Below are 17,075 nucleotides of genomic sequence, written 5' to 3' on the forward strand. Positions count from 1 at the left end.
GACAGAGAACCTGAGTTAGATTCTTGACACCCACTCAGGCCACTGACAGCCATCCTGTTCCAGGGGATCAAATGTCACTGGCTTTTCTAGGCACCTGCATTCACGTGTGCATACCTCAACACAGACACACGACATACACATAATTAAAAATAACTTTAAAAAAATAAGCAATTCTTAAAAGTCTGTAAAAGTTACATCATTGCTAAGGAAAAGGTTTTTAAGATGGACAAAACAAACATTTTTCTAGGCTGCAGAGAAGTAGCCAGAACAAAAGAAACAAAAAGAGGAAGATTTGAAGTGCAGACTGAGGAACTAGAACAGGAAGGCAGATTGGAGGGCTGTGACAGTCACGGAACCATCTTTGGAAGAGTCAGTCCTAATGTTGATCTCCCAGAGGAACTCTAGTAACATCCCCAGCCATGGCCTGCTCCTCTCCCCCAGGCACCTAGTGCACAAAGTGGAAGGCAGAACACGCAATAAATGCTGAGTAAGTGGATTGTAACCTTAAAACAAAGAAATGAAGTGGGTATAGTTTTATAACCGGCCACCAAGATGTTCTATTCCAAAGAATAGATGGGAGCCTGTCTATCCTGTCCCGTGTTGTTCACCTAGCTAAATAAATATATCTGGAAGCCCCCAGGGAAAGCTGAGAGGCTGACCCCAGAACCTGGCTCACTGATTCAGTACAACAACCTCAGCCAAGAGTGTTGGAGAAACCGCCTTGCTTTGTCCACTAGATGAACATTTCATAAATGCTTTCCCACTTTCAGATCTACTTCCAAAGCCTGTTTTTAGGAACTGTACTTGGAATCCTTCCCCTTTTCTGCTGGTATGCTTTCCAAAATGATAGATGTTGCGGGGCGGGGGATGCATTCATAGCCAGGACTACTGGCATAGGCCAGTATATCTCAGCTACCTGGGAAGCTGAGGCAGAAAGATCACAAGTTCAAGGCTAGCCTAGTCAACTTAGAAGACCCTGTATTAAAATTGAAAATGAAACAGAGCTGAAGATACTGCTCTATAATAAAGTACTTGCTTAGCATACATAAGGTCGTCTGTACAATTCCTAGTACTGCAGAACAAGATGGGAAGGTACTCATCCAGGATGTAAAACTGGACCAACAGTTTCCCATTAAGTCTGACAGTGATGGCTATGTAGTGTCTTACTCAAATCTGCTAACTGTGAATTTAAAAGAGCTTCTGAGACATGAGGGAAAATTCAGCAGAATTGGAAACATTCCAGAAGCTGAGGCTGAAAAGTACTTATTGCACATATAAATTGAAAATATTAAGTATCTGTATCTAGAAACAAGAAAGATTCCTATTCAGGGTAGAGGTTTAAAAAACAGTATAGATTGTAATGGAGGAAGTGCCTTTGTCTTTAGAGAGAATGCTGACATCTTAATAAGAGTCAATGGAGCTAATCATTTAATTTTCTCAGTGATGAAATGGAATTGTTTCACTTTCCTCACTGAAATACTGAGGTTTGACATACGTGAGTTTATATACATACATACACATAGTACATATGTATTCTATAATCACTTTTTCTAAAATAAAATGTTAAGTATTATGGGAAAGATCATTCTTTGGTATGGCCATACAGTGCTGTTCCTGGAGAAGTGCTAACCAGGACCCAGGGGTATTCCTGCAGTCCCCTGCCTTGGGAAAACAAACATTTCCGCAGTCTTCCCAACAGTGCTAGAATGTGAATGGAAATGCTAGTGTGGCTTCTTCCCTTGTCCCCTTTTGTGCTTCATTGCCCAGCTGGCAGGAAACTTCCCACAATGCCTAAATGCAAGGTTGGAAGACTAACATTTCCCTACCAAAGACAGAACAATGCTACTGGATTAAATAGAGTGGGACACTCATGTCTGAGTGGGTTTTATTATCAAGGACCAGGCACTGAGGCCTGTCCAGAGTCATTTTGGTTTTTTGTCCGGGCAACACACTAATGTGTGGTCTGTGTTGGCTACTTGAAAAAACAAAGTTTTGTTGATCCTGACACAGACAAGCCCACATCCCTGTTTTCCAAATGGAGGGCAGTATGACATGAGCTTTTGAGGTTCTGTTATTCAGAGAGAAATCTGTGTCATACATAGCAATGACCATCCTCTCATTTGAGAAAAATCCCCCCTTTCCACCATGGTGAAGGTCAGACATAAGGCAGGAAGTTAGTAAAGCAGATGACTTGGGCCACCTTTCCTCAGACTCTTTTTCTGGGGCCATACTGTGGAGGGGCTACCCACCACCCCTACATTTCCCCATAGTGCTCTTGAGTAGGAGCAGCAGGAAATATTAGATAGAAAGATATAGAGGGAGAAGATAAAGATAGAAAATACAGGATAGCCTCAAGAGGGCCTGGATCCCAATCCAAAGGGCCCAGACTGTCTCTGTCCTAGGGTATTTATAGGAATGCCAAGGGGTGGAGCAAATGACCTCCCCCCCAGCACAGCCAAGTGCAGACCATCTCAGGCCCGTGGTCCAATCATCCTCTCTATGCAGACCTGCTGGGTAAAGCCACTAGGGAACCTGAAAATGGGCTCCCACACCATACCATACTTTAAAGGGGCAAAAAGTCTTCTTGGTCATCTATCCAGACACCTCATCCATAATCCTGACAAGGACCCAGAGGCTAAAGGATAGTTTTTCTGAAGGGAAGAATGTTTTACCAGCAGGTGTTGAGTTATTTTTAGACTGTGAAAGGCTAAAAAGCAAGAGTTTCTGGGAAACAAGATCTGTATTTCTGGATCTTTGTATTGCCATCCTCTCGCCCTTGTCAGTCAGTAGTTGTCAACATCATTTTCAGTCTGTATCCATGACCATTTGTAAAAGCACGTGTCTGTCTGGGGGCAGCTAAAAGGGGAATGTACTTTTTCAAAGACAGGATCTCACTATGCATCCCTGGCTGACCTTGAACTCACAGAGAGCTAACTGCCACTGCCTCTGCCTCTCTCAGCTTCCCAGCTGCTGTCATGTGCCACACCCCACCACAGCTGACTTAATACGTTTTATTGGGGTAAATCATGAGCAAATATTATTGAAGTGTCAGTGTTCTCTTTTTTCTATTCCATTCTTAAAAGATCCATGTATGGTAAAATTATATAAACTAACTCTTTCAAACTCAAGGCCTCAAGGACCATTTTTGTCCTTAAGTGTGTCTTTATGGGACTGGAGAAGATACCAAAAATAATACCCGGTTTATTGACAATTATAGGGTGTTTTTTTTTTTTTCAAATAAACTAGTGAGAGTTCCAAAAGGCATTTAAAATTAAAATTAAAGTGATGAAATTACTGAGACTACTTTGCATATTAAAGTATGGTATTTGTCCACATCAGTTTCTCCTCTTCCAAAATTTTGGCTCTTGGAATGAAAAATTTGAAAATTAATTTCAAATCACAATCGTCCTGAGACTGAACTTCCCTCTCTGGAGTTCTGGAGAGTCCCTCTGTCTGAGTGCTGCACCAGGCTGTACACACTTCCCAGTGAAGGGGCAGAGCACATGGGGTAAAGCACACGCCACCACAGACTGTCAAGTAATGAGCTAACACTGCCTCAGCACCTTGTATGCTGTCCTACAGCATGGTTTCCTCCTCCTCCCATCACCCCTTCCTTTCCTCTCTCTTCCCAAGAATTTGTTCAGAAATAAGTTAAAGTAAGAGGTACGGTTATTGGGGAATAATGAGGCCCCATGGGAGATGAGCCACTCAACATTTCATTAATGCCCTCGGGTTGTGATCAGGTAATAATGACAGTGCCTGTGCCCTTGCATCACTATGCTGCCCCTCACGTTGTTTTCCTGCACTGCTGGGATACAGCATCCAGGCTTGTCGGAGACAAACCAGCAACCACAGGCCCCAGTGACTTACACCGAGCAGATATTTTCTGTGTGCTTACAACTGTTTTGTTTCCTAAACCACAAAGACACTGTGCTTTCACTATCCAATTATTCTGTGGAAAGTGGTTAATGAATGCACTGAAGGCAATTCCTGCTCTTTTCTATTAATGCTGTTTTATGTAGCTTAAAAGAAAACTCTTGCTGCCTGGAAAATGTAGGGAAGAGGGTCAATAGAAAAATATGTGTTTTCCCTGTGTGTAGAGTTGTGCTAGGTAAGACCTGCAAATACACAGGTAAAGGGAATGTCTTGATGTAGAAAGGACTCTTCAGGAAAGAAGTAACAGGTGTGAAAGGTCAACAAACTCCTGCCAGGCACTTCCTCTACCTTCCTTGGCAGATCTGACTCTCTAGAAGGATTACATATAGACTATTCCTTAGCATTCAGCAGTGAGACTTCCCTAAAGAAGAATGCTCCATACTGTCCCACCTATAGTGTATAAGAAAGCAACGGTGAAGTTTCTTTTTGTGTTTCCAGTGAATCTCAGAGCAAGTGAAGTCACAAAATGGCCTTGGATTTGGGCCTCCCGTCTCCTGCTTCTACACAAGAGTGGCTGCTTGGAAAATGAGTGGGTATCTGCTCATTTCCTCTGAAGAGTTGGGTGGGTCAGGAATGAGAGTGTCTCTAGCCCTCTTCTAGTGACACCAAGACAGCATCTGGCTTTATCAGTTCTGGTTTTAAATACTTTTACTCTCTTTGGCATATAGCAGAAAGAAAGTTGGTTAAGTCTTTCACTGAGCCCTTCAATAAGGCTACAACCCAAAGAGAAATAAATGAGTGTCTTTGCCTGTCTAAGGTCTGCTGTAAGAAAACTGGTCTGAGGCTATCCTGTCCCCCTACCTCAGCCTTCCATTCATTCATTCAGCAGGTGCTTAGTACCTACTGTGTGGCATTACTCTTGAGGTTCTAGGAAATTAAAACAGGGAAAAATCCTTATTTTTTTTTAATATGCTTGCCTTCTGGTAGGATTTTTTAATATATAGAACAGAACCACACGTATCACAGTTTTTTGTTTTTTGTTTTTTGGTTTTTTTTGTCTGTTTGTTTTGTTTTTTGAGACAGGGTTTCTCTGTGTAGCCTCGGCTGTCCTGGATTTCGCTCTGTAGACCAGGCTGGCCTCAAACTCAGAGATCCACCTGCCTCTGCCTCCCAAGTGCTAGAATTAAAGGCGTGCATCATCACTGCCCAACTATTACAGTTTTTTTTAACTCATTTTCCCTGACCCCTAACTGTTCTCCTTTCCTGTCATAAACCAGACCTGACCTCTCTCCATAAACCTTTACTTCATGGTTCTAAGGGGAATTCATAGAATTATATCAGACATCCCTAAGACCAATGGTTCCAAGTCAGTCACTCATGCAGAGATAGAGTGAAGGTGGCTTTCTGAATCAGATTTCTGAGAGCCCTTCCCTGCAGGTAGAGTATGTAGTAAATCCAAGTCAGCCCCAAGAGTCTCCTGACTCTGAGATGTGGGGAGTCCTAATTACCTCTTTAAAAAACAAAAAACAAAAAAACAACAACAAAAAAACTTTATCACTAAGTGCATATATAGTTACAGCTATCCGTTTCTTTAAATAAAGGGGGGGGGGCAACTCTGACCAGATGGCCCAGATAACATCTAAGCAACACTGGCTTCTGGGTTTATACCACAAAAAAGCTGGCCTTTGTGGTTGTTCCTTTGGAATTGGAGTGGCATGTGCTAGTAAACATCCCCTGGAGAGAAGACAGAAACTACAAATAGGGCAAGCATAATGGGTCATAAAGTTACATAGATAGCTTTGATATTGTCTAAATAGAGCTGCACTGTACATCTTCATTTATGCTGTGAGAAGTGAAATTGGAAACTTTCCCAAAGTTTTGCCTTGAACTGTAACAATTCTGCCTCATTGGAGTGCTCATTTTGGAGATGGCAGCCATGTTTGGAACTAGTAAAAAGGAAGTGCTTTTAAAAAGCTGATTGAAGAGATTTTTGAGGCTACCAGGGCTAGCTCCAAGGTTTGCAGCAAGCTTGTCATACATAATTATCCAGATCCCTGCACTCAGAATTTTTACAAGCAAGAGCAATATGTCTCTGGGACAGCTTCCGTCACTTTAGAAGACATCTATTCTCAGATGAGTCTCCTTCATATTAACCTAAAATCTATCACTTCATAACTTCCATCCACTGATTCTAATTTGGATTTCTCGAGCTACAAAGAATACCTTTTTAATGTCAGAACCTAAAACTGTTTCATTCCTTGGTTTTCTCTTTGTAAACTAAATATTACATTTTTAAACTTTTTCTCTTTTTTCAACTTTCATATCTGATCATTCTCCTGGATGTTCTCAAAACCACACAGAGAGAGAGAGAGAGAGAGAGAGAGAGAGAGAGAGAGAGAGAGAGAGAGAAGGGGGATGGTTTTCTTGATGAGTAACTTAGCAGTAAAAGCTACAATTTGTCATTGTTCATCCAGTTACTAAGGGGTGAGGAAGCTTTGAATCTTCAAGTGTTGCAGAATGATGAAATGGTAGTGAATTCTCTTAAGGACAGAATGGCCAAAGATTTTCCAACAAATTCATGTCCTGCTATATAGCAAACCAGTGCATCCATCTGATTTTCATGCCCTCTCTCAAAGATAAATTACTTCTTTGGGAATTAATGCTAAGCCTCAGTTAAATTGAGATTGCCTAATATCTCACAGATTGGAAGAAACAGAACCAAAAACATTAAAGGTGGATCTAGGATCTACAAGCAAATTCATTGCCTCCATAAGTAAGTCTGTGGTATCTATGAGGTTCATCCAAAACACAAAATAGGATTTTAAGTTCAGTGTCAACATAGTGTTGAGCTTCTATAGTTAACCAGCTACATGTAAATCCTAGTTCCATCATTTACAATGCCTAGCACCTGGTATGCACTCAAAAAATATTAGCTGCCATCATTATTAGTGTCATTCCTGGTGAAAATGAGTTTTCTGTTTCTGTTAGTAATTACAAGTATAGTTGCTTCAAAAATACACTATCTTAAAGTTCTACAGATAAATAATCAAGCATAATTACTGGACTGACACCAGAGTATATTAGCCAGTTGCATTCCTTCCAAAAGTGCTGAAGGAGGTCCCACTTCATCCCCTTTGCAGCTTCTGGCCACTGACTTGACTTCCCTCCTGGCCTGTCTCCATCTTCAGAGCCAGGGACCTCAGGCCAAATCCTCCTCATGCTGCCATATTCCTGGAGTTTCCTTTTCCAGTTCTCACGTCCACTTCTAGGAGCCCACTAGGATAATATGGAAAATATCCCCATTTGAGTATCAACCAACTAACTGTAATTGCATCTTTAGTTCATCTTTGTCATGTCGTCTAGCATGTTCACAGGTTCAAAGAATTAAAGCTTGGACATCACAGGAGAGAATGCTGTTCTGCCTGTCTCTTTCTTGAAACACAGTCTTTTGGAACCAAAGCTTATTTCCTACCCAGGATAGAAAGAGAACAGACAAGAAGGCCTTTATCAAGGCTTCATGCATTCTGTTTCAGTTCAGTGCCCTTGTGGTGATCATGGTCACTGAGTGCAAGATCTTGCCATTCTCTCCATTCCATGAAGTCACCAAGTCTTCCCATAAGCAAAGTGAAATTTATGATGGGAAGAAAAGTTATGGTCCTTTCATCGCTGGAAAACTAAGAAAATGAAAATAGTCATTTATCTCTGGCACAAATCACCTTTGAAAGAAAACAAACTGAACTATTTATTGCTGAGATTGAAACCCAGATCCTTGTATATGGTAAACATGTGCTCTATCCCTGATCTATACCCCTAGCCCCATATTAAACTTTCTTAACAGTGATGACTAATCCTACCTTAATATCTGGGCTGGTTAAAGAAAGATTTCTGTTTATATCCGCATGAAAACGTCATGTGGTCTTTCTGTGAACCCTGTACACAGCTGGAATCCTAGCTGCCGTCTGTGCCTCTCTTGTGTACCAACTAGGTCAATCTGTTCACACCTTAATCTATGCTTCCTCATCCTTAAAGTAAAGGAAATGACTTCTGACTAGTTTTCAAGTTGTCTTAAAGGATCTACCTACAGTGAAAGAATGTCTGAGAGATTTGTTAATTGTTGACAACTAGAGAGTAGAAACCACTGATTGAGCCGGGCAGTGGTGGCGCATGCTTTTAATCCCAGCACTCGGGAGGCAGAGGCAGGCGGATCTCTGTGAGTTCAAGGCCAGCCTGGTCTCCAAATTGAGTTCCAGGAAAGGTACAAAGCTACACAGAGAATCCCTGTCTCGAAAAACCGAGAGAGAGAGAGAGAGAGAGAGAGAGAGAGAGAGAGAGGGAGGGAGGGAGGGAGGGAGGGAGGGAGGGAGGGAGGGAGGGGGAGGGAGGGAGGGAGGGAGGGAGGGAGGGAGAGAGAGAGAGAGAGAGAGAGAGAGAGAGAGAGAGAGAGAGAGAGAGAGAGAGAGAGAGAGAGACAGGAAAAAGAAAGAGAGAAACCCCTGGTTGAGTACCATAGTAGACAGCCGTTCTTCTAGGGGATCTAAGGACACTATTGCCGTTGTGAATCACAAAGGCCTCAGTCTTGTAACCCACAGTTTTCATCTGAACCAATAAATTCCTGGATCTATTGTTTACTCTGAAGACAAGCCATTAGGTTCCCTCCTTTGGGGTTGGTATTAGGGATTTCTCAGTGTGGAATTTTTACAGTAAAGAACAAATCTAGTCAATGAGCACAGAAATTCTGTGACTATATCAAAGCAAGCATGTCCTTACCACCAGTCTCCTTTGACTATCTCACTTGTTGAATTTTATACTGCCCTACAAATGGTTTCCACACAAGGGCACAGACTGTGTCTGCAGCAGGAGCCAATAAAGACAAGACTTTTGTCTACTGTGTTTCATTTTCTTTCCCTGTTAGCCAGCTTGTCCAAACATCTATAGGCTGGTAAGATCTAACCTGTGGTAAAGCAGGCTTCAAATGCCATGCATGAAAATTATCACTGTCGCCACAGAAACAAGGTGAAGCAAACGTGGCTGGGCCCCATTTGGATATCTCTTTATGTTACTCTGCAACCTCTCGTATGAAATGAAACAGCCTCCTACCCACAAGCATTCTTGGAAAATGAGCCAACACTTAGACCTTTCCTGAGTGCTCTTTTGGAATTTTACAGATAGTTTTTGTGAGAAAGTAAAAGATAATGGCTCCCAGTAGAGGCTGAAGAGAATTTTAGGTGGACAGAATGCAGTTACCCATTGCCAGTCTGCCAACACTGAAATAGGAAAATATGTGGGTTGATGTCATTTAATTTGTTCCTGTGTTGTGTTGAGGATCTTTTTCGTCTATTGTGCATCTGCCGAACATTTAGTTTTTAAGTGCTTGACTGAGATTGGCCCTGTGACAAATCTGAATTTAAACAGATTGTTAAAATTCAGAAGGTTCTTAAAGGCAGCTCCATATGCAATAGAAAGATCTCTTTGCCACTAAAGTTAGGGCGGATTTTTAAAGTCTTAGCCAATGACACAGCATACATAGAGTCCTCTCACTTTAAGACACTTCATGCAGGTAACTTCTCACATTTTCATACTTAATTCTACTTTGTACCTATTCTTTGCCTTCTATTAGGATTTCCAGAACATAGTTCAATGAAGTGAGAAACCATATTCAATCTACTTACTATACTCAGCCCCAAGTGTTTTTAAATTAAGTAGAAAAACAAGGTGCAAACAGACCTGTGACTGGCAATAGCCCATGACAGAATGGTCCTGTGGTTCCCAGGCTCTTTCACTACCTCTCTTGTTCCATAAATCCAGGCTTACTTGACAATGGAGTACTCTATTTGTCTCTAATGAGGTTCTCTCTAGAAAAACTTACTGTTTACCTTTGGAGCTGTGAATTGTGTACACAAGAGCAAGCAGAGAAAATTTGTTATTCCTTTCTCCTCGGACTCACCTCTCAGACCTAAAGGACCCCCTAGAATCATCCATGAGCCATAGAATCTGCCAGTTCCAAAGTCATTCTCTCTCTAACCACTAAATGAAACTCGAAGGTGGAGTAAGCCGCTGATGAGTCTACTTCCTTCTGTGTTGTTTCCTCTGTATTTGACCACAGACAGTGGGCAAACAGCCTGACACATGGCACCTTCTGACTTCTTTATAAGGTGGAGGAGGAGGGCCACCCAGCAGGAATAAAATAATAGCCATGATGTCATCAACAGTTTAAGATGATTTATTAGTTACTTATCTTGTTACTGAAAAAAAATACCTTACAGAGGCAACCTAGGGAAGGGAAATATGGTTTAGGCTCACAGTTTGAGGCTCTAGTCCATACTGGCAAGAAAAGTTACAGTGCAGGAGCATGAGGCAGCTGGTCACACTGCATCTGCAGTCAGGAAGCAGACAAGGATCAGTGTTGGTGCTCACCTTACTTTTTTTTTCATTCCAGCACTGTGCACATTTAGAGTGTGTGTTCCCACCTCAGTTCCCCTAATCCAGGAAAATCCCTCAAAGACATGCTCAAAGGTTTGTTTCTGTGGTGATTCTAAGTCCTGCCAAGTTGGCCATCAAGACTAACAATCATAGTTGTTTAGACTGAAAAGTGGGGGGGGGGGGAGAGTTCTCTTCTTTGTTGTTGTGGGAAATACATCCTAGATAGTCATCCCTTCATTTCATCTTCTATTTGTAAATGATGAGAACCAAAGATAAGTAATCTTACAGTGACAGTGAGCTGAGTCTTTTTTTGTTGTTGTTAATCTTTAGTTAAAATGATGAAAACAAAGAAACAAAGCTTGGGAAAACAGTTTGAACCTAAAGTCTTTGCAGTTTGACTGTGGTTCTCAGACCCTTGTTTCTTCGAGTTGGTGTAATTGGCAGCCAAGTGTAAGATCTGTCTGATAGAACAGTAGTTACACATTTCTCAGATGACCAGTGACCAAGATTTCCTCCCCTCCATACCTCCTCCAAGTTTGGTTTCTATTCATTTCCTGAACTACTGTATGAGGATTATCCCATGTCTCAGCCCATTCTCTTCCATTCACTTCTCCTTGCTCTGAGGAGTGTGAGGAAAGGAAAGAAAAATCGAGCTCTGAGTAAAATTAGTCTTCTGATAGGCACTGTACATTAGCACTTGAGCTACTGTACTGGCTACATTCATCAGGACAAATTCTTTGTAATTTTCTTTGTCCCTGATGAAATACAGGTTTTGTGAAAATATATGAAACTCCTTTGCAATGCAATAGATTAGGCTAATGTCTTTCTCTTCAGTGTTGTTCTATGTTAGTCTCTTATTAGTCTAGCCAATATGTCTTCTTACAGCTGCTATTGGCAGGTGTATATTTTCTGTTCTTTAACAGACTTATGAATCCACTTCTGACTTTTTCACTTTAGAATGGACTGAAAGCAATATATGTCAGTGGAAACGATACTTCAAAATTTGAGCTGTGATCTTCTGAGCTAGTGGGTTCAGCATTTTCCATGTATGCACAACAGTGAGTTACAGGGCCAGTCAGCCACGTAGTCACAAGGAGAAATATCAGGTGTCTTAGCTGTGTTACTGAATCAGAATGTTCAGTAGGGTGCTGTAGCAAATACATTTCCAACTTAGGATATTTCCTGCTTTGAATGGGTTCATTGTTCTGTTGGAAGTCAAGGGGCATCTATATTTTCAAGTTGTCTCTGAATCTTAAGTGTGCCTCTGACAGATCCAACTCCCTCTTCTGGTCTCAACAGGTACCAACATACATATGCACATATACTCACATAAGCATAAAAATAAATAAGCAGTAAAAACAAATCTTTTTAAAAACTAAACAGCAAAGTCAGAGTTGGACAATATATTTAGATCAATCCATGGCCTCAGATATTAGAACTATTAGCACATTTACAGAAAGGAAGTAAAACTAATATGTTTAGAGAAACTTAAGGGATTTTAAAAATTAGAATTGCAATTTAATATTGAAATGACCATACTGATGCTTCTAGAAATATAAATTATAATGTAACATACGGTGACTCTAAATCTAAGAGCATTTTAGATATAGCTAAAGAAAGTTTGGTGAGCAAAATAGTACAAAATATAAATTTGAGAGTCTCCTGCAGTGGAACTGAGAGGATAACCTGGGCTTGCAGGGTTGCCATTCACAATTTTTCCCAGGAAACAGAAAGCAGCTTACTCACTATGCTGGCAAAATAGATGGAGGTGGGCTATGCAAAGGTGGGCATTGAAATCAAAGGCCTTACTCAGTGAAGCTGAAGACCACTGAGCTACGAACCCAGCCCACCATTTGATCTCTTCAGTTACACACTCTAAGTGCCAAAGGCCCTACAAGTACAGTTCCATTTGTTTTTTTTACAGAAAAACGTCAAGGAAAAATCACATGCCTGGTGTTTAAGTGACTCCAGGTTAGCCTGTATAGTGACAACAGATTTCTTTCCATTCCAGTCATCTCTTACCTTGTGTTTTCTCTCTCCCTTTCTCTCTCTCACAGTGGCTGCTTCAACCCCCAACTCCACTGCTGGTGCAGCCATGAATTCCTTGACCTCTCTTGGGACTCTGCAAGGATTGGCTGGAGCCACTGTCGGATTGAATAATATTAATGCACTAGCAGGTACCTTAAACAGTGAGTATTCGCTGCTCTGGTGGACAGCCTTCCCCTAAATTCTCCAGAAAATGGTCAGCCAGAATTGACCAAAAAAGGATATGAAATGGGGAGAACTAAAACTTGGGATGGAGGAGCACATGGTTAAGTAGGCAACAGCTTTCCCCTCTGATTTTCTCTCAAAATAAACCCAACCGCATCCCGCCCCTGCTCCTTTCCAATGTATAGGATCAGTCCGAATCCTTAGATTGTGACAGATAGTTTCAGGCTCCAGGGAGTTTGGTTTCATTTTTGGTTTTCTCAGCCCTGCTGCAAGGCAGGGTGTTCGAATAGAAAAGTTTAAATAGAGTGGAAGTTGGGGAGCAAATGTCCAGCTCTACTGCCAGTCAACTGTGAGAACTCAGGCAAATCACAGCTTCCTCTGGCCTGTCTCCATGGGAAAATTGAAAATTCTGGGTCAAATGATATTAAAGGTGCCTCCAGCCTGAAAAATCAAGGATTCCAGATAAGTGTAGAAGAAGCAAAAAACTAGTCCTTGGAAAGCGAGAAATGCAATCGAGTGTCAAGGCGATGCTGCTAGGAAGAGACCTATCTTCATTAAGTGCCTGGAGAGGTGGGTGCCTCTACAATAGTGACTGGAAAGGGGTGTCATTTTACTGCTGCAGACAACACAGGATTTGGGCAAATAGGTTAGCAAATTACACTTGATTCTGAAACAAACCGACCCATTTAGAAAGGATGCTAGCCTCTGCCCCACACAGCAAACTGTTCTGTGACTCAGATGCATGTGGAATAGTGCCCAGGCCTGAGGATGAGTCACACTTGAGGATCAAGTTTGAGGTGGGCTTCTGCACTGGGGAAACAGAGCCTCAGCCACAAGGAGGTCATCTTATTTACCTGCCCATCCATTTGGTCACCCTGGTTGCCCAGGAGGCCCAGAACAGCCAACAGAGTTTCTGCACTGTGGACCTAGTTGTCTGCCAGACGGTCTAAGCACTGTAACATCTGCCTGCTTAAATTTGTAGTAAGTGGGTCCTGGCCATTTACCTCATTTTAAGCCATGATTTAGTAAGTAATAAACTGTTTTACTGAGTAGCCACACCACAATTATTTTAAATCCCAAATCCTCCTGTACATTTAAAATTTCAAAAAGTAATAATTTGCAAAAACAAATTGGACCAGCAGCATCCTTACCTGCCAAGCCTGATAAACTGAGTTCAACCCCTGGGGACCCACTTGGTAGAAGGAGAGAACGACCTTATACAAGTTGTCCTCTAACTTCCACAAGCACACACACTTACACACACACATACATACACACACATACAAATAAATAAATAAATAAATGCAATGAAAGAGTTTAAACTCTCAGATGTATCCACATAAAGATTAACTTGTATAATCCTCGTAAGAAAGTGAACCAAATTGTAATAAGTAGATAATATTCAGGTTTTATTAAGTCTTTTCATTTAGATGTTCTAGGGAGGCAAAAAAAAAAAAAAAAAAGCAAAAAAACTAGACTGAGTTTTATCTCACCATAAAGAAAAAAAAAGTTTCTTTCCACATGTGATGGCTCTTAATTAACATATAGCACACGGCCTGATAACCTTTGTAACAGCCAGAATGTTTTATTCCAGTTAAAACTGCCTCCAGCTTTTACATCTTCCAGCAGCCACCTAGGAGCCTGGAGGCCCGAGGCCCGTTTCTGGTGCGGCTCCTCTTTTTAACCTTGTCCTGCAACAGTGCCCTTCCCCTGACCCTTCCCCTGGGTTCGGGGTGTGCACACATCCCTCATGCTGCTTCTCTTGCCCCAGGACCTAGTTCCCCTCAAACCAGGACTTTGATTTGATCGCCTGCCTGTCCTTGGTCTGCAGAGTAACAGGCCAGTGGGAATGGTTGTCCTCCTCAGCACGTGCTCATGACTGCTGTGTGTCTCTTGTCCGTGTCTTGTGCCTCTGCACCTGCTCTGTTTTGTGTTGCTAGGCTTTTCCCATCTTTATCGTGAGGGGGACCTTTGTTGAATGATGAGAAACCACAGCTAGTCCTTGTGTGGGGTCACATGTAACACAAAGTTTGCTCTGGCAAGGACAACAGTTTCAAATTGGGTTGCTGATTTTCATCGTTTGCAATTGGGCTAATAGAAATATGCATAGTTTGTGGCAAGTTAGGAAAGAATGTTTTTAATTTTACATATCCCTACCTAACAGTCAATGTGAACCAGGAAGAAAATGTTTAATTAAACAAAAATTATGCACAAATAGAAATACATTCCTTTTTGATCGCTGTGTTACTAGTGCAACCTCTTCTACAACCTCGGCATCAACTTGGGGAGAGTATTTAATAATTGTCTCAGATTAAATATTAAGGGAAACTCTTTTAAGGTAGAACTTCCTCTTGGTTCATTCTCCTCAACAGAAATTATGTTGTTACCTGTTGCAAATAATTTTCTCAAGGTAATTAAGAAATATTTTTCTAGACAGTCAGCTCCTAAAACAGTTCATGACGGCTTGTGTTCTGTTTCCTCCCAGCTATGCCCCAGGGTGGTTACTGTCTGCTCCTGTGGCTACAGTACTGAGAGGATTCTGGTTTTCTGAACAGAGCCAGCTAGTTCTCCATGAACAAAGCAACAGACAGGAAGGAGGTAGAAGAGGCATCTTGGCCTAGACTTGGACCTCTTCCCTGCCAGAGGGTCAGCCCCTCTCTAAAAGGCTTCATAGCTAAGTTGCTAGGTTAAACTGTTTGAAAAACCTTTCCTTTCCTTTCCCTTATATATTAATGAGTGAAGCAAAATAGAAGTTCAGCCCTCTAAAGGTAAATCCAGAATCAACAAGATCAAAAAGAACACTGGTCATTCAGATCTTTCATCTGGACAGTTCAAGGATTCCATGGATATGTTTTATATTCTGTATATCTAAATTAACATGAAAAATGCTTTGTGCAGATATATCTAATTGAGAGCCTCTATCTGATTGGTTATTTCTAAATGTATGTGAAATGGCATCCTTCCTTTTCTTTTTTTAAATTGTTAGTCTTCCATATGGCTTAACATGTTGTCCTTGAAATTATGACTGTTTTACTGTAACTAGTCATAAACACTTGGTGAAAAGTTATTTTGAAATTCTTTTGTGTGAAGGAAAGAAGAGAGCTTTGGGCACATTACCCTAGCTTACAGTGCTCTTCTTTACATGTGGCGTCATTGCTCTAATCCGGAAGCTAGCAATTTCTGAAAGTGACCATCATTCCATACCAGAGCACACCCCAGTTACATTTGCATCTGTGATCGTCCCAACATAGGCAAGCATGGGAATGCAAGCATAACTACATTGATATTATCCATCTTCCCTGATTCCAGATGTCTTTCCCAGATCCTCGGTTATTAAGGTGTAGCTTAGCAGGCTACACCTCATCTGTTCAAAGGAAAACTTACCTCAGTCAGTAGGTCATAAACCTATTCTAATAAATGTTTTAATTTTTCTCTTATTTATATGATCTATCTCCTAGAAGAGTGGCTTGCAAATAAATGTAGTCTACTTACGGCACACTTCTAGTTCTGCTCTTTTAGTACAATTTCCATGATGCTCACAAAAATAATTGTGGGTGTGCCTGTCATTTCACTTGGGTCTGAAGAGTGAATGTAAAAGACTGAGTAATCAGGCTGCATACCAACTATAGTGTCAGGCTAGCTACCCAGACTCCCGTACAGAGGTTTGTTAGACCTATCTGTTTATCCAGCCTTCTCTGTCTAAATAGCCTACGGGAGAATTTAGATGAATGGGGAAAAGAACTGATCTGTGCAGCTTTCTCAAAGAAAAGCCCTATTCTTTTACATTGAAATATTTTATTCAACTAAACTTTTTTCAAATCTCTGCTTCTGTTGTCCAAGGCTTTTAGAGGTAATCAGATGCCAGCAGCTGAGTTGTTAAGTGTTAACTTTGGTACCATGATTATTTAATGTAGAATAGCATCAAGTAATTCATAAGAATTACTCTCAAAATTGAAATCCTCCTCTGATGGTTCTTCAGATGCTCCCTGAGTTTGGCCAACACATAGCCTCCAGATTTTCCAAGACAGTATAAATATTCTAAATGCATTTGTATTTGAAAGAACTTTTTAAACTCCCCTCTATTTTTTATTCAAGAATAAGGTAATTTTCTAGAAAAGAGAAGCTTTCCGCTGGGAAGACCAAGCTGTCTCATTCTTATCTGCATAAGTCCCTGACCAGTTCCCCTACGTTGGCATCTGTACTCCAACTACTTCCTGCCTCCGTATAACCGTCCCCAAGTACATATGGCTAGGAGTTTTCTTCGACACACAAAGCAGCAGTAGAAGCCAGCAGAGCTTCCAGAAAGTAGGTCTATGTTAGAGTATAGTGTAAAAACACAGCAAGCCATAACAAAATACTGCCCAGAAGGATGGAGGACATAGCTGGAGTTGTCTTCTTAGTCAGGAAACCTCCTTCAATATTTGTGAATATGAAGTTCATTCTGTTTCTGTGTTAAGAGGTGGAACATAACAAAATGGGAAGAATCAAAGATGCAGACTAAGTAGAGTCCTTGTATGGGACTTTTGTGACAGCGTATGGGAACTCCACAGCCCTTATCATACAAGCTA

General features: G+C 41.3%; 1 protein-coding gene across 23 annotated transcripts in view; it reads left to right on the plus strand.

Moving 5' to 3' along the window:
- The window catches only part of Celf2 (CUGBP Elav-like family member 2), a 640,994-nt gene that overhangs the window by 607,155 nt on the left and 16,764 nt on the right, over positions 1–17,075 (plus strand). For 19 of the 23 annotated variants that reach the window (XM_028892143.2, XM_028892098.2, XM_028891961.2 and 16 more), the window contains one exon: positions 12,354–12,473. In XM_028892143.2, the coding sequence (XP_028747976.1) occupies positions 12,354–12,473 (120 nt within the window). Of the gene's footprint in view, positions 1–12,353; positions 12,486–17,075 lie in introns of all 23 variants that reach the window. The other 4 variants (XM_037206436.1, XM_028891957.2, XM_037206442.1 and 1 more) reach the window with 1 other exon arrangement.

The sequence above is a fragment of the Peromyscus leucopus genome, chromosome 5 (genome assembly GCF_004664715.2).
Source record: "Peromyscus leucopus breed LL Stock chromosome 5, UCI_PerLeu_2.1, whole genome shotgun sequence".
Classification (NCBI taxonomy): domain Eukaryota; kingdom Metazoa; phylum Chordata; class Mammalia; order Rodentia; family Cricetidae; genus Peromyscus; species Peromyscus leucopus.